This window comes from Lemur catta, chromosome 2 (genome assembly GCF_020740605.2).
Source record: "Lemur catta isolate mLemCat1 chromosome 2, mLemCat1.pri, whole genome shotgun sequence".
Classification (NCBI taxonomy): Eukaryota; Metazoa; Chordata; class Mammalia; order Primates; family Lemuridae; genus Lemur; species Lemur catta.
Window position 1 is genome coordinate 133021834 of NC_059129.1, and position 27974 is coordinate 133049807.

At 50.7% G+C, this 27974-nt stretch overlaps 1 protein-coding gene across 1 annotated transcript; it reads right to left on the reverse strand.

Moving 5' to 3' along the window:
• ZC3H12D (zinc finger CCCH-type containing 12D) lies at positions 1 to 27956 on the reverse strand. Its single transcript, XM_045544554.1, has 6 exons — positions 27734 to 27956; positions 19893 to 20264; positions 11868 to 12007; positions 6672 to 6906; positions 3762 to 3868; positions 1 to 2708 (listed from the first exon to the last, which is right to left on the reverse strand). Exons 2-6 carry the CDS (start codon positions 20195 to 20197, stop codon positions 1912 to 1914), a joined length of 1584 nt encoding a protein of 527 aa, XP_045400510.1. The 5' UTR covers positions 20198 to 20264; positions 27734 to 27956; the 3' UTR covers positions 1 to 1911.
• Positions 27957 to 27974: the final 18 nt, after the last annotated feature.

The window sequence follows — 27974 nt, forward strand, 5'->3', positions numbered from 1 at the left end:
AAGTGATTTATTTTTGGAGCACAGTAACAGCTATGCAACTAGGAACATTCATTTACCTGTCCCTTCCATGTTTTTGTGTCACAAAGACATACTAAGACTTTGGAAAAATTCCAAAGGGGATAACACTTCAAATATGCTGTTTCTTTACTTTTCTTTTGTACTTGTCTTAATCACAGTGAACCAAATAAAATAGCTTTACAGCTTACTAAAACTCAAACTTGTCCTCAGAGGAAGCAGTTTAAACATTTACAACGGTAAATCAATCAGCTATGCAATGATTCCACATAAGGAGAAAAACCAGAGAGCAAAAAGCAGCTCTAACAGAAAGCGTGTCTTGTCAAAAGGAAAAAAAAAATACACATCACAAGGAAAATCCAATTTATCTAGAAAGACCGGGCCCTCTTCAGGACTGAGGTCCCAAAATAAGGTAAAATTGTGGGTGCGGTGTTCTCTCTGGGAAAGAAAAGGAGAGGAACAGCTCTGGCTCAAACTATGCTAAGAATCTGGTTTAAAAAGATTAAAGGAGTCCGGGAAAGACTGACATCGCTGCTCTCCCAGGGGCGGCATTTACCATGAGTGAAAGAGCTGGGAACACAGTCTCCCTGAGGCGTCCCCTAGACTGTGCCTAAAAATAAACTGCAAAGAGTTTCCCTCTGCTCTTGCTGGCGGCTGGCTTTCCCCTGGGAGGTGCCTCGCACTGTCCCTAAAAGGAGCTCCCAAGTCCCCTAGTGAACAAATGAGGCACAGCCTGGAGGGCTGGATGCAGTCTGGAGACACCAGGGTCCTCTGAGGATGCAGGGTCCACGCAGCATCACTGCACTTCTTGGCCATTACAAATGGGTGGGCCCCTTCTCCCCAGCACTCGAAGCACTGGCTGGCTGGAAGAAACAGCACCCAGACCGTGGCAATAAACCTCCAAGACTGAGCTCACCTGAGCTCTCTGCTGACCCACCTGCGGGTTTCCCAGAAAAAGTCCAGACACCTGCCCCAGTATAGCGTGAGGAATGGCTTTGAAGGTTCCCAGTGAAAGGCCTGTTCTGGAAACTGCCATGATGAATGGCTGGAAAAACAGAGGTACTTGACCCTGAGCCAAGCAGTATGTATGTGTCTATGGGGGGGTGTGTACCTGTGTGAGTGTGCCCTTGTGTGTGCATGTGATATTTGTGTGGTCTGGGGTGTGTGTGCATGAAGGGGGTGAAGACCCCCCCAAGCAGGCCTTCAGGACAAAGTGCCCTGCCACTCATCCCCAGCCAGGCCCAGGCACACAATTTCAGAGCAATAGTCGAGGCTGGGCTCCCCTGGTGGGCAAGGTTAGCAGTAGCTAACATGAAGACTTCCAGATACCCAACCTCCCCTGGCCACCTGACTGCATATTTCAAATATCATTTGATGCAATGAAATTCAAGACCATTTACCAGCCTCTGTCAAACTTTTGGCCACGACCCACATTAACTTTACATGGCTACCAAGGGTGTGGGATTCACAGGGCTAGATGACAAGAGTTCATACTCGGCCTGGTTGTGCAGGGTGTGCTCTGAGATGTCCTAGTCCATTGTATTTGTGGTGGTGACCCACAAATTGATTTCGTGGCCCATTGGAGGATTCCACTTACAGCCTGACACAGTCACAGGCTGTTTAGGACAATCCCTTGGAGCTGCAGTGGGAACTGTCTTCCCCCACCCCAGAAGTACTCCCTCCACAGAAGTGGGCGGACCTCCCCGCAGCAGGCCCAGGCCTCCGTGATGATCATCAAGTGCCATCAAGGAAGAGGAAGCAGGCTTCCCTGACCGTCTTTAAAGAAAAGGGGCAGCCACGTGGGCTGACTCAGGTCCGGGCTGGCAACCACCCACCCTCGCGCCCGAGTTGCAAGGCAAGACGGAGCCATGCCTTGCCGGGGCGTGAGCCAGTCCCTTAGGGGTTCCCCAGCGGCGCCCCGGCCCTCTGGCATCTCTGCACAAGGAGGAGGATGAGCCGGGCGAGGTCGGAGAGGTCGGGGGACTCGGCCATCACGCGGTCCACCTGCTCCGGCGGGAAGACGCTGCAGAGCGCGGTGCGCGCCCGGGCGCGCGCGTCTCCCTCGCCGTCCGCGGCTGCGTACCCCGAAGGTCCCCCACAGGCGCGGCCCCAGGCCGGCTCCACCCAGGCCGAGCGGCCCGGAAAGCGGTCGGAGCTCAGGGGGCGGGCCCACGGGTCGTCGGGCGGCCTGCGCGGGGGAAGCAGGTCGCCGTGCAGGTCCCTGGGCCGGGGACCGCCCCGCGGCTGGAGCTGCGGCCCGGGCAGGGGCGGGGGGCCGGGCGGGCCCGAGGTGGCAGCGCTGCTCGCCCGCGGGGATGGCGAGGGCCGGGGCGCCGGGGCGCCGCTGGGCACCCAGTCGGGCCCGCACAGCCCGGGCGCCGGGCCGCAGGCGGGGCCCAGAGGGCGCGGCCCGAGGGACCCCAGGTCGTCGCTGAAGGCCAGCCGGGAGAAGCTCCCTCGCAGGGCGGCCAGGTCCGCCGGCTGCGGCGCGGGCGGGAGGCTCCGTGCACCGGGCTCCCGGGGCCCCGGCCGGGCTCCTGCGGGGCCGCCCCGGGTGCTCGGCGGCCGCTGCTGCTCAGCGCCCGGCTGGGCCCGCGTTTGGGCGCGGAGCTCATCGGCCACCGCCAGCTGCGTGTGGTGCGGCCTCTCCGGGTGGTAGAACTTGCACTTGATGCCGTAGGTGCACTTCTTGCCTGGGAGGGGCAGGGCAGAGAGGGCGGCGTGAGACCTGGGGCGCGGAGAGGCTGTGCCGCCCGAAGGCCCCCAGAGAGTGCGCAGGAGGGGGCGGCATGGGCGCGGGTGCGCTGGGCACACGAACCCCAGGGTCGGCAGAGTGTGTGTCGGTCCAGGAACTCCCTTTGACCAGGGATTGGGGTCAAATCTCCTGATCTGATGACCTTCAGCCTCCACTTCCCCAGGGACCCTGCAGATAGGGCCGATCTTGGGGAGGAGTGGTGGGGAGTGGGTGCTCATGGCCTAGGATTGTGCCCCCCAGTGCCGCCTCAGTTTCCACCACTGCCCAGTCCCCGCTTGCTAAGCATTGCTCTCTCCCTGCAGACTGTTCTGGCAGAGCCATGATCAAATGATCAAGCACGTTACCATCCAAACCCCTGCACTTCTGAGAGTGAACTGGGGCTAGATGGGCCAATCTGAATATATGTGTGGTCACCTTAATTCTAACAAGAAATTACTCTGAATGTCACTCAGGGCTTTAATGAACCTCTGTAAGCATAAAAACCAAAGCCTGGGGACATCAAATAATTTGCCAAAACAAGTTAGTGAACAAGCTGGCTAGAAGGCTGGCATCCTGGAGGCTCTGGGATAAAATCCTAAACTCTCCATGGAGAGCACTGACCACAGTCCATTGGAGGGGGCCACAGGGGGGCAGGGTGAGGACAGAAATGCCGGGGCCAGGGGAAGGGACTGAGAACGGGAGCTGGGGTTGCACACGGCCCCCTGCTTCTCAGACACGGCTTTGCCCTGAGTGGGACCCCTGTGCCAGGGCCTAGCAAACACCCCTCTGCAACAGCCATCCAGGATGTCAGTTCATCCTTACAATAACCCTGTCAGGAAACAGCAGTCCAGAGAGGTTAAGTTACCTCTCCAGGGTCACACAGCTGGTTCAGGGCAGAAGTTGGGAGAGAACCCAGGCTGCTGACCACCAGGCCAGCGCTTTCGACTGTGCCCCTGTGTCCTGCACAAGGCCCTGAACAGGGCCCAGGAAGCCCTGGGCGGGAGGTACCCACCATAGGGGCAGTGCTGCCAGGACGGCTCTGGGGGCTTTGGCTTCCGGCTCAGGAAATTGCTCAGGGTGGGTCCGTGTCGGCCCAAGGGGTCATCGGGAGGCATGAACCTGGAAAATAAGCACAGGGGGGCAACTGCAAGACCAACTGGGACTCACCACTGGCACCTGGAGGGAGGGAGGAGGCTGAGCCACCCAGCGAGCACCAGGCAGGCAAAACCATCCCTTCACACCAAACTTCCCACAAGCGGCTGCACAGCACAGCCCTGGGCCTCTTCCTCCTGCCTGGCTCAAGCCAGCAGTATCAGAATCATCTAGCAACTTGTTAAAATGCAGTCTCAGAGCTGCACACAGATCTGCTTAATTAGAATCTGAAGTTGTTCAGGAATCTGCATGTTGACAACTTGCCAGGTGATTTGTATCCAGGAAAACTGAAGCATAATCGCTCTAGGGCTCTCCTGGCTTCCCACTGTCCTCAACAGAAGGTTAGAAACCTCCGTGGGGCTAACAAATAGTTCCAGAGGTTTCAGAGTTGACTGAGCCCCTGGAGGCTTAGGTCCCATTTCTCCTGTTTCACCTCACACCAAACACAGCTCTGAGCAGATGCAGGGGAAGGATCAGTATGTGCAGAGCCAGTGAGATACCTGCTGGGGAATCAGTGAAGCAGCGGCTGCCAGGTGTCCTCTGCACAGAGCGCCTCCTGGCACACGCGACCTGCTCCTCTGCTAACCCGGGCACGGGCTGGGTCTGTTTCTGGGGCTGCCCTTATTCTGGACGAGTCACTCTGACACTGCCCTGCCCCCTGCCTGCCCCCTCCCTCCTCGCTGGCACTGAGCCCTAACAAGGAGGCAGAGCAGCTCACGGTGCTCAGGGCCAAAGGGGAAAACTAAACCCTTTGGAAAGAAAACTCCCCTTGTTTGGTGAGATCCATTTTACATGAATCCTTCTGTTCCCAGAGACACTTCCAGGTCATGCTAAGGTTCTGCTAAGGAGTTGTGGATTTTAAATGGGGGGCAGACTCTTTGTGGGTTGGTGTTCCCCTAAGAGTCCGAGATCATGCGGAGAGCTGGGTGAGTCCTGGGCCAGGGCAGCCACCGTGGCTCAGCTCCCAGCTACGCTGCCGGCTTCTCAGAGCTGGGCCCTGACCAAGAAGCGAGGGAGCCGCCCACTGCGGTTATTAAAAGTTCCCAAAGACTTCACCTCCTGCTCTCCCAGGAGCAGGAGCTGTGCCAAGAGGGCCCTGTGGACGTGCCCGGGGCGCCGGGGCAGGTGCCCTTGCTCACAGGCGGGTGGCAGGCCCTGCCTCTGGGGGGCCTTTGGCAGGCCCTAAGCCGAGGCCAGTGCATCGAAAGGACTTGGCCCCGGCCCCGGGCTGTCGCCAGGCCAGAGGCAGCCATATCCATCAGTCCTCAGTGAGGATTTCTGGAACCCACAGTTACAAACTTGCCAATTCCTGCAGGCCGAAGCTGGACAGTGAGCGCTGCTGGCCTTGCAGATCTGGAAATGACAATGGGGGCTACTGCAGGGTACCACTGCCAAACATCTGCCCTGGGGCTCAGGAGGGCAGCTGCACCTCCATGGCTGCAGGGGCAGGTGGCAGTGGGGACGATAGTACTCCTAGGGGCAGCATGTCCTGGTCTGGCCTGGGAATAACTGTTACCATTTCTGGGGTACAGTTCTCTTTAGTCCTTACGACAATCTCAGAGGTAATATTATTAATGCCTTTTCTACATGAAGAATGATCAGCTCAGTGAGGTTGAGCGATTCCCCCAGGACACACAACCAGCAAGTGGCAGGGCCTCACTTGGAAACCTCCCCTCCTGCCCCAAAGCACTAGCTGTTTCCACAGCACCACACTGCTTCCCTGGCTTCAGGCTCAGGAACTGCTGGGTCGTGTGCAGGTGGCCTGGGCCCAGACCACATGCCTTCTCCTCCCTCCCCAGCCCCCTCCCCAGGGCCGCAGCCATTCATTCACTCGTCCATGCAACTCTTTCACTCATTCATTCATCTACAACTAGTTATTGCCCGTTATGTGCCAGGCATGCTGGGGACATGGCACGAAAGACAGATAGAGTCTCTGCCTCAGAGAGCTCGGGAGCTTGTCTCAGTTCAGGTTCCCAAGAGCTAGTCACAGCCCAGAATGAGGGCTGAGCTGTCATTGCTTGGAATAGAAACTGGAATAGGAGTGATGTCCCAACCTTCTGTGCCCTCCCCGCCTTGTCCCACACAGAACCACCTTGCCCGGCTCCCAGTGTCTGCCCTCAGTCTCCTCCCACCTTAGCTCAGCTGAGGGCCTCACCCAGCACCTGCTGTCAGGTGGGGGCTTGTGGCCCTGAGGCCGCTCTCCTCCCGCAGCCGTGGCTGGTTGGTCCGGGGTGAACCTGGCCTGGGGTGGGGGTGGGGACCGCCCAGCACGAGATGAGCCAACCAGGTTCTCTGGAAATTTCAACACTGAGGTCGGGAGACAGACTCAGTGCCAGGCAGGTGAAGATCTTTACAGCCCAAAAGAAAAGATTCTGTTTCCCAATCCTATATGTAATTCAAAAAAATGTTTTTAAAAAGAGCCCAAAACCTGAAATAAGTAAAAGGCAACACAACAAAGTGCAGATTTTTTTCCATGATGACTATTTCAATGCTCTTATTTGAAGTATTAATTTCTAAAGAAAGCACATGCCTGGCCCATTTGCTAGGCAGCTTTGTGGTGAGTCAGTCAGATGTGTGGCCGTGGGGACAGCAAGGTCAGGGACAAAATAGCCCTGCCGGGGAAAGTGCCCACAGAGAAGGCTGGCCAGGAAAGGGGAGACTCAGGGGGACAGAGGTGACTGTGCAGCCCCAGACCCCAACCCCTCTGCCTGGAAGTGGGGGTGGCCTCTGCCCCACTGCCCTCCGTGTCAGGACCCTGCCCGGCCCATACCGGTCGTTGACGAAGGAGAACATGAGCAGCCTCTGCTCGATGAACCACTTCCACTCGGGGTTCTCACTCTGCAGGTCCCGGTAGTTGTCGTTGGAGACGATGACGCCGTCCTGCTCGTAGGCCACCTTCACAATGTAGCGGTCGTCGTAGCAGACCAGCCGCTTGCCGTGCACCTTGCGGGACGGGGTGTACACGAGCACCGCCTGCCGCTCCAGCTGCTCCAGCACGTGCTGCTCTGCGGGCACAGGTGACAGAGACTGTGGGTGAGGACTTCGCCAGGGACACCCCCCACCCCCCTCCCCACACGGTCAGATGAGGGGCAGGAGGTTCAGTTTCTCCCACCATCGCTTTCACTTCTTTCACTAAATTCACTGAATTTGCCTACAGCCCGAAGTAAAGAGGGCCGTTGGCTTGTCTTGCCCCTGCCACGACAGGGGTGCAGAGGATGGTACGCAACAAGGCAAAGTCACTTCAGAAGGAAGGTTTCGGCCGCAGCTCTGGTGTGTTTGAGGGTTACGTGCCCCTCCCCAGTAGACACAGGGGCCTCCTTCTGGAGAAAGGCATTCCTGTTTTAACTGGAACCCCGGCAATGCCTCAGCAATGACGACAGGTCCCGCATCCTCCTGGAAGAGGCTCCTGCATGGGCCCTTCGCTGGGAACCAGGGGTCTCTCTTCCCCACCATACAGGAGTCTGCTCGGGACACCTTTAGGGTGCAGCATCACATAACTGACAGATCTGAGGGACTCAAGAATGTAATAGAAAGAGCCCAAGGCTAAGAATCTGCAGCCTGGGTTCTGGGCTGAGCCCCAGTTTCTCAGTACTTTACCGCTGTTTTAATGTCAGGTTGTACATTTATAAAAGGAGGGTGACAGCACCTCCCTTACCCATCTCAGGGTGTCTGTGAGCAGACGAGCAGACTGAATAAGCTCAGGTGTGTGAGAGTTCTAGCAAAAGCTACAAAGGAGGTAACTATGTATCAGGTGGTAGAAACATTACAAGGGCTTTCTTATCAGGGGCTAAAAGTCCCATTCCAGGAAGTTCTGCTGTTTGATCTTAGTTTTTGCCTTTGGAGACTTGCAAAGAAAGGAAAAATCCCTTTAACACAGAATATTTACTCAGCATTTGGAAGAGCATACTCTTGATAATTTGTCATAAATTGTTTCTTCCCCCAAGTTTAAGTCCTTTCCATTATGACATGGTTTCCAGACTTTAAAAAGATACATAATGTGGCCAGGTGTGGTACCTCATGCCTATAAAGCCCACCACTTTGGGAGGCGAAGGCAGGAGGATCATTTGAGGCCAGGAGTTCAAGACCAGCCTGGGCAACATAGCAAGATCCCATTTCTACAAAAAAATTTTAAAATTAACCAGGCGTGGTGGCGCATGCTTGTGGTCCTAGTAGGAGGCTTGCTTGAGCTCAGGAGTTTGAGGTTACAGTGAGTTATGATGACACCACTGCCTGGGTGACAGAGGTCTACCAAAAAAACAATGTGCGCAATGTATCTATTATACCAAGAATAATAAAAAAAAGTCACCTCTAAAGCACCTGCTTTGAGAAATGAAGGTGGCCCGTGTTTGGGAAGTCCCCTCTGCCCCAACCAGTTTGCAGTCCTCTCCACTTCCCTTAAGATAACCCAAGGTTTAGAACTTTGTGTTTATATTATAATTCCCTGGCTTTTATTTTTAAAAATACATATGAATAAAGGATCATTTTCAATGGGGCTGCACATTGGACTTCACACAAATGGAATCATACTATACATGTACTATGCAACTTGTTGTTTTCATTTGCATTGTGTTTGTGAGGTCTGGCCGTGTTGATACGCTCACCGCTGTTAGTTTTGTTTGCAAGTCCCTGGCACAGAAGTCCAAGAGCCTCTCTAGGATATAGCTCTAGGAGTGGCTCTTGCTGAGTTGTAGGGAAAGGCACTTTACAAGATAATGCCAAATTGATTTCCAGAGTGGTGATACCAAGTTCCATACCCAGCACAGCATATGAGACAACCTTGCCAACACGTAGCATTTTCAGGGTTTTGAATTGCTGACAATCTGGTGGGTACAAAATCGCCTCTTACTGTGGTTTCATTTTGCATTTCTCTGGTTACTAATGAGATTTGGCATCTTTTCATAAGTTTACTGGCCATTTATGTTTTCTCTTCTGTGAACGCCTTACTCACTCTTTAGCTCATCTTTCTGTTGGTTCATTGTCTTTGTCTCATTAATTTGGAGAATTTATCCCCTCCCTCTCAAAGTCCCAACATAATGGGAATAAAGAAGCACAAAAGGGGGTCCGTAATCACATTCAAATAAGCTTGGGAACAACAGCAAACCCAGGATTTTGACAGATTTTAGGAAGACAGAAAGCAGATAGGGTCATGTTGGTCCCACAGCATGGAGGGAACCACAGCCCGGAGGATGCACAGAAGGCTGGAGCGGAGGTGGGGGCCACGTCCCCACAGAGTCGCAGGGCAGTCCCAGCCTCGGGAGGGAGCGGAGGTCAGGCAGGGCGGGATGGCTAACAAGTGAGCTACTCGCCAGCTGATGCCAAGGGCATGGAACGCCACTGCTCCCGACCCTACCCCTACCACTATAAAGAAAGTGCAGATGCAAACAGGAAGGAGGAGGCCTCCCACTGTGGCTGCTGACCTCCTAGATAAAACCATCATCGTTTTGCAATGGAAAACGACTGCATTGCAGGTGCCCTGCTGCCTGCCTGCTCCACGCCAGGTATGCTAAAGTGAAAACTGCTAGCCACACAGATGGTCAGCACTGCCATTTAGGGAGAGGTTTGAATGCTAGGAGAGAAAACCCAAGGCAATTGCCCACATATATAGTCATGTGCTGCATAATGATGTTTCAGACCACATATACGATGATGGTCCCATAAATGGACTATAATGGAACTGAAAAATTCCTATCGCCTAGAGACGTTGTAGCAGTCCTGATGTTGTGGGGCTACACATTACTCACGTGTTTGTGGGGATGCTGGTGTACACAAACCTACTGCACTGCCCGTCGTTTGAAAGCACAGCACGTACAATTGTGTACAGAACATAAAACTTGCTGATGATAACAAATGACTATGGTACTGGTTTCTATATTTACTATACTATACTTTTTATTGTTAGCATATATTCCTTCTACTTATTAAAAAAAAGTTAACTGTAAAACATTCCCAGGCAGGTCCTCCGGGAGGTATATGTGTGTTACTGCCCTGAAGACCTTGCAGTGGGACAAGATGTGGAGGTGGACGACAGTGATATTGATCATCCTGACCCTGTATAGGCCTAGGCTAATGTGTCTGTGTCTTATTTTTTAACAACAAGTTTAAAAAGTTAAAAAGAAATTAAAAATAGAGAAAAGCTTATAAAATAAGGATACAAAGAAAGAAAAGATTTTGTACAGCTGTACAATGAGTTTGTGAAGTAAGCCAAGTATTATTATAAAAAAGTCAAACAGTTAAAAAAATTAAAAGTTTGTAAAGTAAAAAAGTTACGTTAAGCTAAGGTTAATTTATTATTGAAGAGAGAAAAATTTTATAAATTTAATGCAGCCTAAGCGTACAGTGCTTATGAAGTCTACACTAGTGCACAGGAATGCCCCAGGCCTTCACATTCACTCCCCACTCACTCACTGACTCACCCAGAGCAACTTCCCATCCTGCAAGCTCCATTCATGGTAAGTGCCCTGTACAGGTGCACCACATTTTATCTTATATGCTGTTTTTCCTGTACCTTTTCTATGTTTAGATACATGAATACTTACCATTGTGTTACAATTGCCTATAGTATTCAATACAGTGACATGCTGTACAGGTGTGTAGCCTGGGAGCAATAAGCTGTATCATGTAACATAAGTGTGTAGTAGACTGTAACTAGGTTTGTGTACATACATGCTGTGATGTTCACACCACGAAGAAATCACCTAATGATACATTTCTCAGAAGGTATCTCCATCATTAAGCGAAATATGACTGTATATTTAACCAGTCTAGTTCTTTGTTCACAATAAAAGCTGACAAAGATCACCAGACTTTTGAGAGGAAAATCTAACAACACAAAAGACAATGAGAGAGAGACAGACAGGCTCTCTGACAGACAGACACTAAGAGGAACAAAGAGAACTGACCCCAGAAAAAAACTGCATAAAATTTGTGGAAATTAAGAGAATATTTTTAAGTCTATACAAGCATAGAAATATTCAAGAAAATGCTGCATCCAAGAGGCAAGAATAGCTTGGAGTAATGAGAGAGAAAGGAAAAAGAAATTGGTAACCACTGATAGAATTTAAAACAAACCAAAACCAAAAACCTTTGGTAAAAATCCTGGAGGAAAAAGTCAAGGAAACCTCCCAGAATCACCAAGAGCTCAGCCCTACACTGTTGACTGGGCTGAAACAATGCCAACAGCAGTTAGCACCTGATCTCCTCTTACAGATTAAGCATCCCTGGTCCAAAAATCCAAAATGCTCCAAAATTCAAAACTTTTCAAGCACCAACTGACACTGAAAGGAAATGCTCATTGCAACATTTCAAATGTCAGATTTTTGAATTAGGGATGCTCAACCAGCAGGTATAAGGCAAATATCCCCAAATCCAAAATACTTCTCGTCCGAAGCATTTCAGAAAAGGGATACTTAACCTGTATAAGAAAGCCAAATAAAAAAAAAAAAACAACAAAATCCTGTTTATTTAAACCAAATTACATGTCATGAGTTGTTCTAAGGAAAAATAAATAAATAACAAAATAAACCACTATTTTCTTTGTTTTTTTTTTCTAAATGAAGAGATTGGACTAGGTATTCTGTAAATAAATATTACTGGACTGAGTAAATGTCTCTTTCAAATCCTGTATACTATTAGGGGTGGAATGCAGATCTAATCTTCCCTCAGGTGTTCAAACTTATCAGACACAATTATTTTTGAAACTTAATCATTCACACTAAAAGACTAATTTATTCATTCATCTGTTCCACAACTATGTATTAAACAGGTAGCATATGCCAGGTGCCATGCTAGGTGCTAGCTGCTAGGGCCATGGCAGTGGACAGGCATCATCGGTGCCGTCACGGAGCTTACAGGGCGGTAAAGAAGACAGACATCATTAAACAAGTAACCAAATGGATAAGTGACTACCACTGTGCTATCCAGAAACGGTGTATTTGGTACCTCTTGAGCACGTACTGCTCCAGCATACCTCGAATAGGGCTATCAGCTCTTGGTGGTTCTTTCCTCCAGGATGGGACAAAAACCTTGATGTAGGTGTGTCCTCTGTCCCTGAACCAGTCCACAGCCAGCTGGATCCCCCGGCAAGAGAAGATTTCTTTATTTCCATGGCTACAATGGGAAAACAAAGAAATCTGTAGAGACACAGAAAGTGCCCCTAAGAGCGATTTCCCCTGGGAATATCCTGGATCACAGTCTCATAATCGGAGCCAGGCAAACCCGCATTTTAAAGACAGTTCATTCTTTCATTCACAAACTCTGTGCCTTAACTAAAACCATGCAGCCTGTGATAGGTATGAGGGTCTCGGGTTCCCAGGGGAATACATTCCAAGGACCAACTGACAAGATCCTCTCTTTAACCGAAGCTAACGAGGATCAACATAAAATGGATGAGAATTACTCTCGCCCTGAGAGATGGTTGTAATGTGTTACTGGGTTTCCCAACTTCACAAAGACGTCAGCAGAGGCAGTGAAGAGAGAGTGGTGTGGGAACAGGGAGGGCCTCGAGGGCCCGAAGGGGAATGAGAAGCCATGGGAGGACGTTAAGATTGGAGATATGTGTGACGTGATGTGATTTTGATTCAAAATTCTGGCAGCACAGAGGACAATAAATTGGAAGGGAGCAAGAGCAGGTGTAGGGAACCAGCTAAGCTGTTGTAGTGACCAGAGCAAAGACTGATAGTGACTTGGACTGGGCTGGTGGTGGATGAAGGAGAAGAGCAGGTGAGCTTGAGAGATATTTGGAAGGTAAAATCTCCAGAACGCAGTGGCCCATTGACATAGGGGTGACAGAGGAGAATGCATTGAGGATGATGGTGAGCTATCACTGACTCACGGAATGCTGACAGGAAGAGGCTTCAGAGGGAAAGATCACGAGTCTGGTTCTGGCCACAATTGCACTGTGTACTTGAGATTTCCTCTAAGTGGAGATCTTAAATAAACAGCGAGGGTTCAGAGGAAAGGTCTGAGTGACAAAAGTTGTAGGTCATCTCTACTTAAGCAATAGCTGAAACCACAGCATGGACAAAATTACCTGACTGCCCAGAGAGAAAGTGAGTGGCCCAGGGCCGCACCTGGTGGAACTGTGGGATTTAGCAGCTGCTCATGCGTTGAGGAGGGCAATCTTACACAAGAGGCAGAAAAGATCTAGCAGAGAAGGAGGAAGAAAACAGAAGGGTGCTGCTTCATGAAAACACCCCCGACCCTCTAGACCAGCACTAATGCGAACAACCGGTGACACCCTTCCCTCCACTGCACCCCGCAAACGCACGCGTCTCTTGACTGCAGCAAAGTCTATCTTCAGTCATTTCAGAAGAAAACAATATCACTGCCATGATTATTTCAAAAATTGCTTCTTAATTAAGCTGTCTTTTTTGGGACTCATTACATGGTGTTTAACCATTCAAAAGCCAACTTTCCATCCCCAACACCTTTGGGGTGAGGGGGTTCAGCGGGGAGAGAGGGAGGGAAACTGAACCCTGGCAGAGCTCCCAGGCAGGCAATAAGCATCCACGGGGATGCTGGGCTCCCACTCCCGGGTGTACAGAGGGGAGGCGTAGCCCAAGGGCATCCACTCATCGGCGCCTTCCTCAGGGCGCAAGGTCTCTTTACGAACATCTACGACAAGGCTCTGCGCTGAGTGCTAAGAAGAGACATCACCCCCGCTTCTTGGAGCTCATTTTTAATATCTCTAGAGAGTTCAGTTTGCCAGGCCACTCTGCACACTTCATCTCATTTAATCACTACAACAAGCCCTTGAGGAAGTGATCTTTGTCCTCATTTTACCCTTACAGAAGCCGAAGCAAAGAGACGTGCCCAGCTCTCTGGTCTAGTGGCTGCCTGACCTGTTGGGCTGCAGACTCTTCCTCCCTGGTTTCCCCGAAGACCATTTATTCCTCCCCCTTCCCAGTCTCTGCCCCTGGGGTCCAGATGGCAGCTCTTTGGGGGCAATAATGACCGGCAGTTAAGATGCTCACACCTGGGGAGGGCCCTTCCCACCCTCCTCGCCAGGCACTGAGAACAGGGCCAGGCAGCAGACTGAGCGCCAGGCACTGGGAAGAGGAAACGGGACATTGTAAATAACAGAAGGGTGGGAAGCGGAAGTGGGTTGGTGCCGGAGGCAAATTTTGCCTGCAGGACAACTGTGCCTGGGGCAGCGGCAGTTAGGGAGCCTGTCATTTACAGTAACTAGACAATCTCATTGCACCGTTGTTGCCCAAGAGGCCCCTGCAGAAGTTAGGGCCAAAACAGTCCTGCGAAGAGCAAGGTTGTGGCCGTGGGTGGGAGGGAAGGAAGATGAGCAATGCTTCCTGAGGGGTCTGAGGTGTGAGGGGCACCGCTGTCTGGGGCTAAACTGCAAACGCTTTGACTCTTCTTACCAGGAGATCTCTGCCCAGCTCAAGTCAGGGGGAAGAGAGAGGGTGGGCAGGGCCTGCTCTGGGTGCACTCCTCAAAGGAGAAACGGGTGCAGACAGGTAGGAGCCCAAGGCTAACGTCAGGCAGAGGAGATGCAGGGGCCCAGTTGTAAACCCCCCACCCGTGTCTTTTCCACCTACGGGAAACCACGGAGAGGGGCCTGATGAAAACTGAGAGAGGCATGATTTCAAGCCTGAACTCTCTCTTCACTGGAGATTTCATACTCCAGAATATGCCAGAGTCTGATGAGTTTTCTAAGAGTTTAACACATTAACTGCCCTGTGAGTTGTATTTAACTCACGCTAGTTTTGAACCTGGAGCCTCATGAAGCATATGTAACTCACACGTCTCTTCACCTTGGGACCCATATGAACTATTCGTCAAGTTGCATATAACTCACACACAGAAAACAATAAAAAATAACAAATTTTTCATTAAATTGGAAAGGATCATTTTGGTTTTGACATTTTTTATTCTATTTTCATAGTAAAACACCGTGGCCACAAGGAAAAAAAAATTTTTTTTCTAGTGTGGCAGTCAATGTGTTAAAAATGTAAACAACAACTCAAAAAGCCCTGTACCCTCCCAAATGAGGACACATTCAAATGAAACCCTCCTCTGGGGCAGTAAAGAGGATGTGAAATTATCAGGTGGTTTCCCCCCAGGCTTATACTTCAAATCCTGCCTTTTCTAAATTTGCCTATAGAATGTAAAACAGATTGGCCACTGGTGAGCCTGCCTGCCCAGGCAAGGAAACCCTGCAACAGTTGGCTCATGAGAACTCAGGTTCTTCCCAGACACCATGATGCGGCATTTAATATGCTTTCAATGAAAGCTGCCTTCTTTTTAAAAACCTACTGGACATTTTTCTTAGGGCCAGGTGTCTGTCAACTCAGGTATTCAGCTGAGTAACCCAAGCTGACCCCGTCTCTCTCTCTCTCTCTCTCTCTCTCTCTCTCTCTCTCTCTCTCACACACACACACACACACACACACACACACACACACACTCCTCTATCCTGAAGGTGTGGGGACTGTAGCAATCAGTCTCTAGGCTGCTGGTCAACCAGAGCTACCACTCAATGCACATGCAAGGAGCTCCAGCCCCCGGGCAGCAGCAGGAGCGGGTCCTGGCACCAGCCCTGCAAAGGGCCCCTGGAGGAGGGAGCGGAGGCCTCACATGTCCTGTCTGAGCTGGCGTGCCCAGGGCTCACCCTGCAGGGGAAGGGCTGTGGCTCCAGGACAAAGGCCTATGAGGTCAGGGTCTCCCACCCTGCAGCCCTTCCCAAGGCTGGACTGGGGAAGAGCGGAAGAAATGGGACCCACATGGGAAAGAGCACTGAATCCAAGCCGGCGCTATTGCCCTGGGACCTCGGGCAAGTTACTTACTCTCTCTGAACCTCTGAAGAAGAAGAAAAATTCCTTTATAAGAAAAATGTATTTACTTCTTTCAAGTATATGTAAAATAACCATGTTGGGTCAGGCACGGTGGTTCACGCCTGTAATCCTAGCATTTTGGTAGGCCAAGGCAGGAGGATAGCTTGAGGTCAGGAGTTCGAGACCAGTCTGAGCAAGAGGGAGACCCTGTCTCTATAAAAAATAGAAAAATTAGCAAGGTGTCATGGCATGTGCCTATAGTCCCAGCTACTCGGGAGGCAAGAAGATCGCCTGAGCCCAGGAGTTGGAGGTTGCAGTGAGCTATGATTGCATCCCTGCACTCCAGCCTGGGCAACAGAGTGAGACGCTGTCTCAAAAAAAAATTTTTTTTTAAAGTCAGATGACTCTCCTGAGGCTACACAGCTGGTAGGCTGAAAAGGGAGAGCTGTACAGTCCAATAATAGCCACTCACCACATGTTGCTTTTCATAGTTAAATTCAGATTAATTTAAAAAGATAAAATTTAGAATTCAGTTCCTTGGTTGCACTAGCCACAGTTCAAGTGCTGGATAGCCGCATATGGCAAGTGGCTCCCATATAGGACAGTGTAGGTACAGCACTCTCTCTCGTCACAGGGAGTCGTATTGGATGGCCCTGAGCTACAGGTGCCCACATTCTGTCCCCTGCCCCTGACCTCCCTGGTGTCCTATGTGGGTTATGGCAAACAGGGGCAGCCATGAGATATGCTGCCCGGGCCCTGTTATGTGCTCTCCCTGTTTCGACTTAGAGTTCTTATGTTGACATATCCCTTAGGAAATGGTAGATGATGCCCTTAGTCCTGCTTGAAAGAGCCCATTTTGCAGAAAGCACTTGGATAGTGACCCACTGTGCAGAACTCCAGAGAACAGCAGCCAAGCTTCCAGGTTCAGCCACAACACACTGCCTTGGGCTAAACCATCTGAAGCATTGGGGAGGGAAGCCCACAAAAACTTCTACCTGTGGTGGCATGGCCAGGGAGCACACTGGTGGAGGTTGGAGTCTGACTCAAACCAGTGTTGTCCTTGGCCAAGCCCATCAAGTCCCATCCTGTGCAACTGAGAGGGTCCATACAGGACTGATGGCCCACTCTCACATTCTCTGTGCTAACAGGGACATGTGGCTTAGTGCCTCCCAAGCGAGGCACAGGAAAAAAAAATCCCTGACCATAAAACACGACATTGTCTGTAACTGCTTGCTCTACATCAGTGGTTCCTAACATTTTGGGGATCATAGATCATATAAGTATCTATTGAAAGCAATGATTCTTCCCCCAGAGAAACACATAAATGCACATATGTATGCCACATCGAATGCATCATTTCAGGCCATTGCTGGTTTTGAAGACAGAGGGACCATGAGCCAAGGAATGCAGGCAGTCTCTAGAAGATGGAAAAGACAAGAAAACGAACTGTTCTCCAGAGCTTCCAGAAGCCCACCCCAGGCTCCAAGGGACAGAGCCACAGCCAGCAACAGGCACAATGAAGGATATTCCTGCCAGCACATGACGTGCTTCTCATCTGCTCAGGGTGGGACAGTCTTTAAGCTCCTCCCACCACTCCAGGGCCGGCCGGTGTGTGAAGCAGTATCGCCTTCAGAAACAGAGATGGGCCAGGTGCATCTCGGTGGCTCACATCCGTAATCCTAGCACTTTGGGAGGCTGAGGTGGGAGAATTGTTTGGGGCCAGGAGCTCGAGACCAGCCTGAGCAAGAGCGAGACTCTGTCTCCACAAAAAAAATAGAAAAATTAGCTGGATGCGGTGCTTGTGCTTATAGTCCCAGTTACTCAAGAGGCTGAGGCAGGAGGATTGTTTGAACTCAGGAGTTTGAGGTTGCGGTGAGCTATGATGATGCTACTGTACTCTAGCCCGGGTGACAGAATGAGACCCTGTCTCAAAAAAAAAAAAAAAAAAACAACAGAAAATGGCAATGTCTGCAACACTACAAAATCTCAGTGAAAGAGAATTTTCAGAAACCATGTTTCTGAGATTAATTGAATTTTTAGGTCAACAGATAATAACAAGACACCACTTTGGGTTTCAGACATCCTTTCCCTGTAAAGGGTGAGGTCCCACTTGAATTTCTTTCATGACTGAGAATCTGGCAGACCCTGAGGGATATGTGTCCTGCTGAAACTCCCTTTGGAGGACATGGCAGACACCATTGTAGAAGGGGTGGGGGATGGGTGGAACCTGGGATCCCTACTCTCTCCCAGAACTTACCTTTGGAAGGGACAAATTAAGTCTCATGATTGGGTGGTTGTTGTGCAATTTGTCTCTTTTTCCTAATAGTTGGGATCCAGGGGGCAGGGGTGGAGATGTGTGTGTGTGTAGATAGATATGTGTGTGCATACGTATATGTACACACACAGAATGCACATAGCTATCTGTTTTGTAGGCAGCCAGTGTGTGAACACATTTATGCTCTGAGACACTCTTCGTAGTAAGTCTGAGTGATGGTTTCCATTTGTAACCCACACATATTGAACACAAAGGGATTAAACTGGGTATAATTGTAGGAGATTGCGGGGGCAGAGATGGGACTAGCAGATTTACCCAGGACACATTATGGTCATGTGCAAATAGAGGACGTAGTTTAAGTCTGAATTCCAAGCAGCAACAGAGACTCCCATCAAAAGAAAATCTACCACCTTATTATGACAATTCCTAAAAAATGCCTGGTCCCCCAAGAGAGAATGCTGATACTTTCCAGCGGCCCCTGGAATAGTCTTTTCACCCTATAGCCATTCTGCTGTTGGGATTTGGAATCACAGAAATCATAATCTCAGGACTGGGAAAGTCTTTGATTTAAGCAATATCATCTCACATGCAAAGCCCTCTGCCTATCAATGTCCAGAGAGAGAGGTGCCTTGGCCAGATCACACAGAGGCCAGGACCCCTCTCACAATCCCTCCCAGTAGGAACCTTAGAATCTACTGGATTCTTAAAAATCCCTTTAACTCCCCAGAGATCTTAAACTGAGCAGGATTTCATAGGCTTACCTATCTGGTGCCTACACAGGACGTGGGTGAGAATGTGACAGTGACCCCATGGACCAGCCCCTAAATCCCAGGGGGAAAAGAGGGCTCCATCACCTGTTGACATAATCAAGGCCCAGGAGAAGAGGCTGGTTTTAACAAACACTCTCAGTACACACCACGAAGAGTGTGCAGGAACAGCCCCTGAGGCTGGGACATCATGGCTTGAACCCTCCAAACTTCTGCCCTGCAATGCCAAGTCCAAAGTGAGCCCAAATCCCCAGGGAAACTCTCGGATGCTCTTTTGACTCATTCAGGTGTTATGGATAACTGCTTTTCTGGATTCCCACCTCCAGGTGAGAGTTACTCAGCTTTTGAAAAGGGAAGCACATGTATTTACATCTGTGAGTGAACAATTTCCTAACTAAGCCAAGTGGTAGAATAACCCACTTGTTTGAGCAACACCCTGCCTGGCCCAGCAGGGAGTTGGGGGAGGCTGCAGAGATTTCGTTCCAGGGAGCTCAGCCAAGAGAGACAGAATAACAATTCAGCACGATGCTCAGATGCATCCCAATACACAAATATTCACATAGCTGCGTCTGCAGCTTGGGGGGCCACGGACGCCTCTCTCCAGCCTACCAACCACAAGCCCAGCAGAAGTCTTCCCACGCAATTCAAGTCTGTCTTCCCACCTGGTTCTCCTAACCTTGAGAGAAGCAGAAGAGAGCTCTATCAGCCTCTTTCTTAGAAGAGGAAATGAGTACTATGGCTCTCCCAGAGTCACGCAGCTGGTTACGGACAGACTCCAGGCAAGGAGCCACATCTGCCAACACCTGAGCCTGGACTCCTGGGGATTCCCACCGCCTTCCCCAGAAGGAGGCTGTTCCTCTGCGTTGATATAATAACAGCTACACCTGTGGAACACTTAGTCTGTGTCAGGCGCTGTCCTAGGCATTTTGTGCAGGTCCAATGCTCACAACTACCCTCTAGGGAGGTTTTATCCCAGCAATACGGATGGAGAAAGTGAGGTTCAGAGAGGTTAAGTGACTTGCTTAAGGCCACACGACTACTAAGGGTGGCACAAGGATTCAAAGCCCCATGCACTGGCCCCAAACCCGCAGAGAAGAGGGGCAGTTCTCAGGGCAGCTGAGTCAGGGCCCCGCCCCCGCCCAGGGTGAAGGAAGGAAGGCTACCTCATCGCCACGTTGCTGCCGTCAATCACTATGGGTCGCAGTGAGCTGGACGGGTCTCCGCAGTCCTCTTCGGTGGCTGCCCCCAGGCCGCGCCGGGCGGAGTCGGGGAGCCCGCAGGAGCCCCGGGGCACGAGCTGGGGCCCGGCCTGGGCCTGCGGGGCCCCGGGGCGGCTGCCGGTGCGGATCAGCTCCTGCAGCACGTCGTTGACCAGGGCGCCCTCGCCCAGCTTGCCCAGCACCCTGAGCACGTCCTCGCGGCCGTAGCCCAGCTTCTGGAAGAAATCCATCTTGCTCGGCCGCTCCATGCTGGGCCCGCCGGCCGGCGAGGGTCCTGCCCCCGGCTCCCTGCAGGCCGAGCACCGCGGGCATGAGCTGCGGAGAGAGGGGACCGTCAGGGGCCTGCGGGCGGCCGCCCGCCGCGGGAGGCGAGCTGAGCGCGCCTTCCCTCCCTCCTGGCCTTATCTGCCAGGAAATCACGTCAAGCCCGGTCCCCGTGGGGACTTGCAGTTGCTCAGTGTGGTCGGGGAGCCGAAGAGCAACCACGCTGCTTTTACTAGTGCTCTTTCTGAAGGACACCAGCCACACGGCCTGGCACCCAGCACTCGGGACAGGCCGGAGAAAGGTTTCTGAGGCTTGGCCATGGGCCCACTGGTGTCCTCCCAAAATTCCCGTGTTGAAGCCCTTACCCCCCACCCCGTACCTCCCAGTGTGACTGTATTTGGAGACAGGACCTTTAAAATGAGGTCACTAGGGTGGGCTCTAATCCAATATGACTGGGGTCCTTATAAGAAGAGGAAATTTGGACACCGGCACACAGAGGGACCCCCACGTGAAGATGCAGGGAGACACCCTGCAGCCGCCTTGGTCCCAGACTTCCAGCCTCCAGAACTGGGAGACGAGTCCCCTTGTTTAAGCTCCCAGGCCACAGCTTGGCTCTGGCAGCCCTAGCTGCCTAATAGAGGCCCCTGGTGAATTCTACTCCCAGAAAGGCAATGCTCCCACCCAAATTCAGCTCTGTGCGCTGCACAGCCTTCCCTAGCAATTAACTCGGACCTCTGCAATAGAAGGTGCTATCCCGAATTCGAGCCTTCCCATCCGGGCATCCCTGCTTGGCCCACACCCGTGGGGTGGCCCGGGAAGGGCACTGCAGCCGCACAGACACTTTCAAAAGGAAGAATAAGACCCAACCAACAGGAACACTATGGACAGACTGGGTCCCTCTCTCTTTTCTACCCACAAAGAGCTACATCTTTCAAAAATCATTTAAAAATACAGATATAATCATTTACTGTGAACGAAAAATTCAAACAAGGTGGAAGCATAAAGAATAAAAGATACAATATCTCTTCGTCCATGCCCCAAGCCCCCTTGCCTCCTCTGCTGTCCTCCGCTGTTTGCTTGCATCTCTCCAGCACTCTCTCTACATATTTACCTGCATGTCTAATGCGCACCAATGTTGTTTTAGGGTTGTTTTGTTTTTACAGAAATTATGTCATACTGTACATATTGCTTAGCAACTTGCTTTTCTTATTAAAAATGCATTTTGGAAATCTTTCCATGCCAGTTTACCTGCTCTGCTGCTCACTGTGTCCCCAGCGTTTAGGACAGTGCCTACTGCAGCTGAATCTCATTACGTGTATTGATTGATGAATGAATGAGTGATGTTCTCCAGCCTTTAACCATATGTCAAACAATGGAAATTTGTCTTCTATTTTCTGCTGTTACAAATCATGCTCAATGAACATTATTGCACATCTACCTTGCTTTTTACCTTCAGTCCTTAGTCTCCTATTTGACTCCTTTGCATCATTCACATGTCTCTGCGAGGTTCCTACTTTGGCTTGCCATTCTCTGTGGGCCTCTCCCTGAAGTGGAGAAGCCAGAGCAAATCTAACAATGGCAGTCTGGCAGGGAAAGGGCGTTTCGCAGCCAGCCTCCTGGACAGAGAGGTTTCTGTCACAGTCCCCACCTGTTCACCTCCCACTCTACCCTGGCCACTGAGGGCTGGCACCACTGCTGAAATACCTAAAATGCCCCCAAGGTCACCAGTCCCCTGCTTACTGCCAAATCTTACAGCATCTTCACAGTCCTGGCCTCATACAAACTCTCTGCCGCTTTGGACACTGGAGACCACTCCCTGGCTTGCTATTTTAAATAAAAAAATTACGGACTGTCCCCTTTTTGAAACTCTGGGCTCCCTTAGGTTGTATAACTTGGCCTCCTTCTCCTCCGGAGCCTTTCCAGCTCTCTGTTCCCTCCTTCAGTGTTGGGGTCCTGCCCAGACCCTCCAGCAGCCCCTGTATTCCAGTGGGCCACACAGCTGCATGTCTGGCTCGACCTCCTACTGAGCACCAAGCATACACAGTTATAAATCTATAAGATAAATGCCAGCCATGCTATTTAAATAAAGTGCTATGGGAACTCAGAATGATGTCTTTCAACAGATATTTGCTAAGTGTCTACTTTAGTGGTTCTCAAAGTGTGGTCCAGGGACCCCAGGACTTTTTCAGAGAGTCTGTGAGGTAAAAACTATTTTCATAATAATGCTAAGATGTAATTTGTTTATTTCACCCTCATCCTCTCGTGAGTGTATGATGGTATATTCTAGAGACTACGTGTTGTGTGATATTGCAAAAGTTTGAATACAGAATACAGAAGCAGATATGAGAATCCAGCTGTTTTCTATTAACCCAGACATTAAAGATATTTGTAAAAATGTGGCCAGGCTCGGTGGCGGCTCACGCCTATAATCCTAGCACTCTGGGAGGCCAAGGTGGGAGGATCCCTTGAGCTCAGGAGTTCGAGACCAGCCTGGGCAACAAGAGACACTGTCTTTACAAAAAATTAAAAAATTAGCTAGGCGTGGTGGCCCATGCCTGTAGTCTTAGACACTCTGGAGGCTAAGATGGGAAGATCACTTGAGCTCAGGAACTTGAGGCTGCAGTGAGCTATGATCATGCCACTGCACTGCAGCCTGGGCAACAGAGTGAGACCCAATCTAAAAACAAAAACAAAAGCAAAAACAACAAAAAGAAGCAGCAGCACAGTGATGGGAACATTCTGGAATGCTTAGAGTGCAGAGAGAAGTTCAGTGTAGCTCTAGAGAAAGGGTCAGGCAGGCCAGTGGTGGACGGTAAGGTGGACGGGGGTGGGGCGGCGGTCAGAGGATATTTCTCAGCGGGGGAGTGACATGGTCAGACTTGTTTTAGAAATACAGTACTGGCTACAAGCCAGATGGGCTCGAGGAAGGAGACTCTTAGGAGTTCGTGGCAGTCGTCAGTCGTGAAGACGGCAGGACGGAACTGTGGGTGGGGCAGGAGGAAATGGGCTTGAGAGGGTCAGACTGAGGGAGGGAAGACACCAGGCTTTCTGCACTGTGGCCCTAGGAGAATGGTGGTGTGTCTATAGGCCACACACAGAGCCGGCTACGCGGTCTCAAATTCCTGACCTCAAACCATCCTCTCATCTCAACCTCCCAAACAGCTGGGACTATGGGCACACTGCACCCAGCTCAGCACTGCAGTGCTACATATGCTTTCCTCTCTGCTTGGAATGCCCTTTTAGGCTTGGCAAACTTCAAGATTCGGCTCAAATGTCACTAAGAGCAGCCATCCCTGACCCTACGGACAGAATGAGCAGATTAGTCATCTGCCACGGCACTTTGTTCACACCTCTGTTACAACTCATCGAATTGTCATTTACCCAGAGACTGAATAACTCAAATATTCCAACCTGCTGCCTCAGAATCACCAGCACCTGGCATGGTGCCCAGAATATCTGAGGAGTTTAATAGATGTTTTAAAAATAAATGTCCAAGGCTAGAGTTATGCTCCCTCCTCAAATATTTTTTCCGTGGGTTCCCTGTCTCGTTGAATGGCATCCCCCCAAAGACCCAAAGAAGAAATCTCAATGTCACCTCTGACTCTCTCTTTCCCTCACTCCTACGTCCAATTGGTCAATAATCTATTTCCTGGGCATTTCCCATAAGCACCTCGCTTTACAGTCACATCACCACTGCCCAGCTCACCCACTCCCTCGTGTGACCAACGTTTACTGCTCACCTGCTTGGCACCAGCACTGTGCCAGGCCCCAGCTCTATAAAAACAAAATAATATGCAATCCAATTTCAACTCATTCACCATCGATTCAGGAAAACAGACCAAAAAATGTAAACAACGGGCAAGCCATAAATCATGAAGATAAGCACGATACTTTCGATTAGAAAAATGTGCTTTCAAAACTCAGGTGAGGAACAGCTTATCTTCCTGTAAAGGGCCGGGCAAGGCTGGGGCCTTACAGCTCCGAGCAGGGCAGGCAGGCCCGGCTTCCCAGGTGGGACAAGGGCTAAGTCACACTCTGTGGCATCATCACAGTCAGGCCGGATCCACCATCCAGGCTCTCGGCCACCTGCCTCTAGTCCAGCCTCACCTTCTTCTCTCTGCCTCGTGACCAGTCCCCTCTCGGGAAGATGGTCCCCTTGGGCGGGGAGTCAGCTATGGTCCAAACTCCATGGAGGAAGAGGACGCTCACACAGCCTGGCCAACCAGCCTCATGCCGGGGGCTGACCCCGAAAGGCCTCTACGCAGGCTCTTCCCTCTGCCAGAGTGCCTGTCCTCCAGGGGGGACCCCACCGTCACAGCCTTCCCAATCCTGGCAGCCTGCTACACGCCACCTCCACCCCACCTGCCATGCAAGTGCCGCAGCGCTCATTTTAGTTTGGAAGGAGAGAGGAGGGCAGGGAAGGAGAGGTGGGAGAAAGAAAAGAGGGTGGGAACTAAAGGGAGAGGGGAAGAGAAGGACAGTGATGGGCGACAGGAAGATAAAAATGCACTTCATCATTTCCATGTCGCTCTCATATAGAGACTCTTCCATGAGCCTCCCGTGACCCCTGGGGGAAGACAGGGTAGATACAGGCGAGGAAATGAGGCTCGCTTGGAACAGAGTAAACGTCAGTAGCCGGTCAATGGCACACACTGACCACCATTAGATGCCAAAAATAACTGGCCACTTTGAGCTGTGTTCAGGATGGAGGAAGCATCTTGTTATTGCTGAAATAGAAGAACTAAAATACGACTGGGTCGGGTGGCTTCTCTTTGGTCACAAAGGAACAGCTACAAGGAGAGTTCATGTTCATTCTGACACGAGCATTTCCAGAATGAAAAGACAGGGTCATTCGCCTGGGGTGGGGCAGGGAGAGCGGCCACTCGAGACCCTGCCCAGGCGACAGCCCCACAGAGCCCTCCAGCCACAGCCCAGGGCTCCTTTCCTGAGGAGACCTTTGAAAGTGTGAGTGGGACAAGAGAGCTGTTTTTACACAAGATTGACAGAAAGAATTCGCCTACTGCCGGGGCTCCCTCCCCCCTTTGAGACTTTAAAATCAACTTCATTTCCTTTTAAAACTAAATAAGGAAGAAACCGGGGTGCGGGTGCTATTCTCAGGAGCCTGAGGCCTCGGGTCACCACAGCCCTCCCTTCCGACGTGATGGTCTCTGAGCTGCACCACGGCCAGCTGCTTTTCTTTCCTTCCTATTTTTGAGACGTGAGAGTATGAACCACTTCATTTCAGTTTTCTTCCTCAATCTTGACTGGAAGTCACAAACAGGACAGATGATTAGCGACACTCAGAAAATCTTCACAGTCGCCTCACGAGGTGTCAGATGGTCAGCACAGACCACTTTCCCGTGGGAGCAGTCAAGACCAGCGTGGAGGTGTGTTCAGGTGGAATCCAGACTTAGAGCCGGCCTGGCAAGATGGCACGGAGGGAAGGAAGGGAGGTGGAACTTCACCGGTGGGACTAGAGGAATCAGATCAGATCTGTTAGTTCTAGAATCAGCTGATCCAGGTGAGGGCCCCTAGGCCAAAGGTCTGTAACCTCTGACTGGAAGAGGCCCTGAGGAAAAGAATGACAGAGAAACTGAAAGAGGAGAAAAGGAGTGGAATAAGATGCGTAGAGAACCGGTAGCTCCCATGTGCACAGTATTTTATAGTTATAAAACACGTCCTTGAATATTATCAGTGGAAACCCCACTGTCCCTGGGAGGTGGAAAGAGCTACCTCATTCATGGTGCAGGTGAGGAAACTGAGGAAAAGAGAGGCTTTGGTGACATGCCCAGGGTCCCACAGCTAGCAAATGGGAAAGACCAGACTCCCAAGGGTGGCGATTCCCGCCGTGGAGGGCACTACCCAGGGCTGCTTGGGTGCCACCCAATGGCCGCCACCAAGCAGGGTGCACCCATATGGCAGCCTCAAAATGAGCCTGTCACTCAAGTCTGCTCCCGGGTCTCCTCTGCCAGCTCCACAGAAATCTAGGACAACAGCCTGCAGAGCTCAGCCACCACGATGAGGAAGTTGTCCTGCCCCCAGCTCTCCACGGAGCCCAGGCAGAAATGCTCTGGGTCAGCTCAGCTCTAGAGGCCCTCAGCGGAGCTGTCAGTTAGATTTTGAGGAAGTCACAGAGAGGCGAAGACTTCAGCCCATGGGACTTGCGTTTTGTTGCCTGGCCTTTTATTTTGCAGGGGTGGGGGTTGTAACTATTTTTTTATTTTTTAAAATCATGGTAAAATATACATCACATAAAATTTACCATTTTAACCATTTTAAGGGTAAGTTCAGTAGCATTAAGTACATTCACATTGTGGTGCCACTATCTCCACCATCCATCTCCAGAACTCTTTTCATCCTGCAAAACTGAAACTGCAAAACTATACCCATTAGACAGCAACTCCCCATTTCCTCTTCCCCAGCCCCTGGCAACCACCATTCTACTTTCTGTGTCTATAAACTTGATACATAGTACCCCATGTGAGTGGAATCACAGAGCATCTGTCCTTCTGTCACTGGCCTATTTCACTTAGCATGATGTCCTTAACTTTTATCCATGTTTGTAGCAGGTGTCAAGGTTTCCTTCCTTTAAAGGGCTGAGTAACATTCATTCGTATGTGTACACCACACCTTGTTTATCCTTTCATCCCTCAACTTGGGCTGTTTCTGCCTCTCACTGCTGTGAATAATGCTGCTATGAACGTGGGTTGGACTAGCCTGGCCTTTCGCTTTGTCCTCAAACTTGTCCCCTGCTCTTCTGTGCTGCTGTGGGTTATTTAGCGATGTACACACAGCATTTAAGCCCTAATCCACATCCCAAAGCAACATCCCACATCCCAACATATTCATGTGGCAGGTATTGGCCCTCCAGGGTTGGCATCACCTGGCCTTGGAGAGGACTTCATACTCTTGGGGAGCACAACTGAGGTTTCTAAGGGCTGCAGGGAATGAGCCAGAAGTGTCTTCACTGCAGTCAGATTAAGATAGTTCAATTTCCTCACTGACCTTCTCGAAGCCAAAGAGCCTTTGTAAGAGATGCTGCCAGAAGTTTTTGACCTGCATTCAGTCAGGAGACTAGACACCCACAAATCACCATCTAGTCTAGAAGATGCTTTCATGAACATGGAGACAAGGTTAAAGCATGCCTAAGAGTTCTATTCCTTCTGACTTCTTAACATTAAAATATCTTCAAAGGCCACAGAGGTTTTACTTAAACCGAAGAGCTTCCTCTGCTTAATCTTTCCCCCACAAAAGCCATCTGGAAATTGCATACAATTTTGCTAAAATGAGCAAGGATTTCACCTAACAAATTAAATGTACTTATTTTTTTATTTGAGCATGTAAAATAATTTAGGGTGTGAGAATCAGATTGTTCAGGATAATACTCACCCAAGGATGAGGACAGCTGTCTAACCCACCCTCCTCCTGCCCCAGGGGTCCGTCTCTCTGCTCCCACCCCCTGGACTGACATCTGCATGGTACTGGCCACACTGAGGGATGGCCAGGGGACATGCACTCACCAGCAGGGTGTGTCCCTCCGGTCTTCAAAATGGACACTTGGCCGGCTTTCGCACCAACGTTCTCCTGTCAGAGAGAGGCCAGGCCCCCAGCTGCCACTGGAGTCAGGGGAAGGCCAGCCTGCGCCACACTGCCACTAGGAGCCACTTCATATCGATGCTCACTTCCTGCACGCCGGAGTCACGAGTCACATTCAGCTGCAAAGGTAGTTATGCTTTGAGTTTAAAAAAAAAAAAAAAAAGG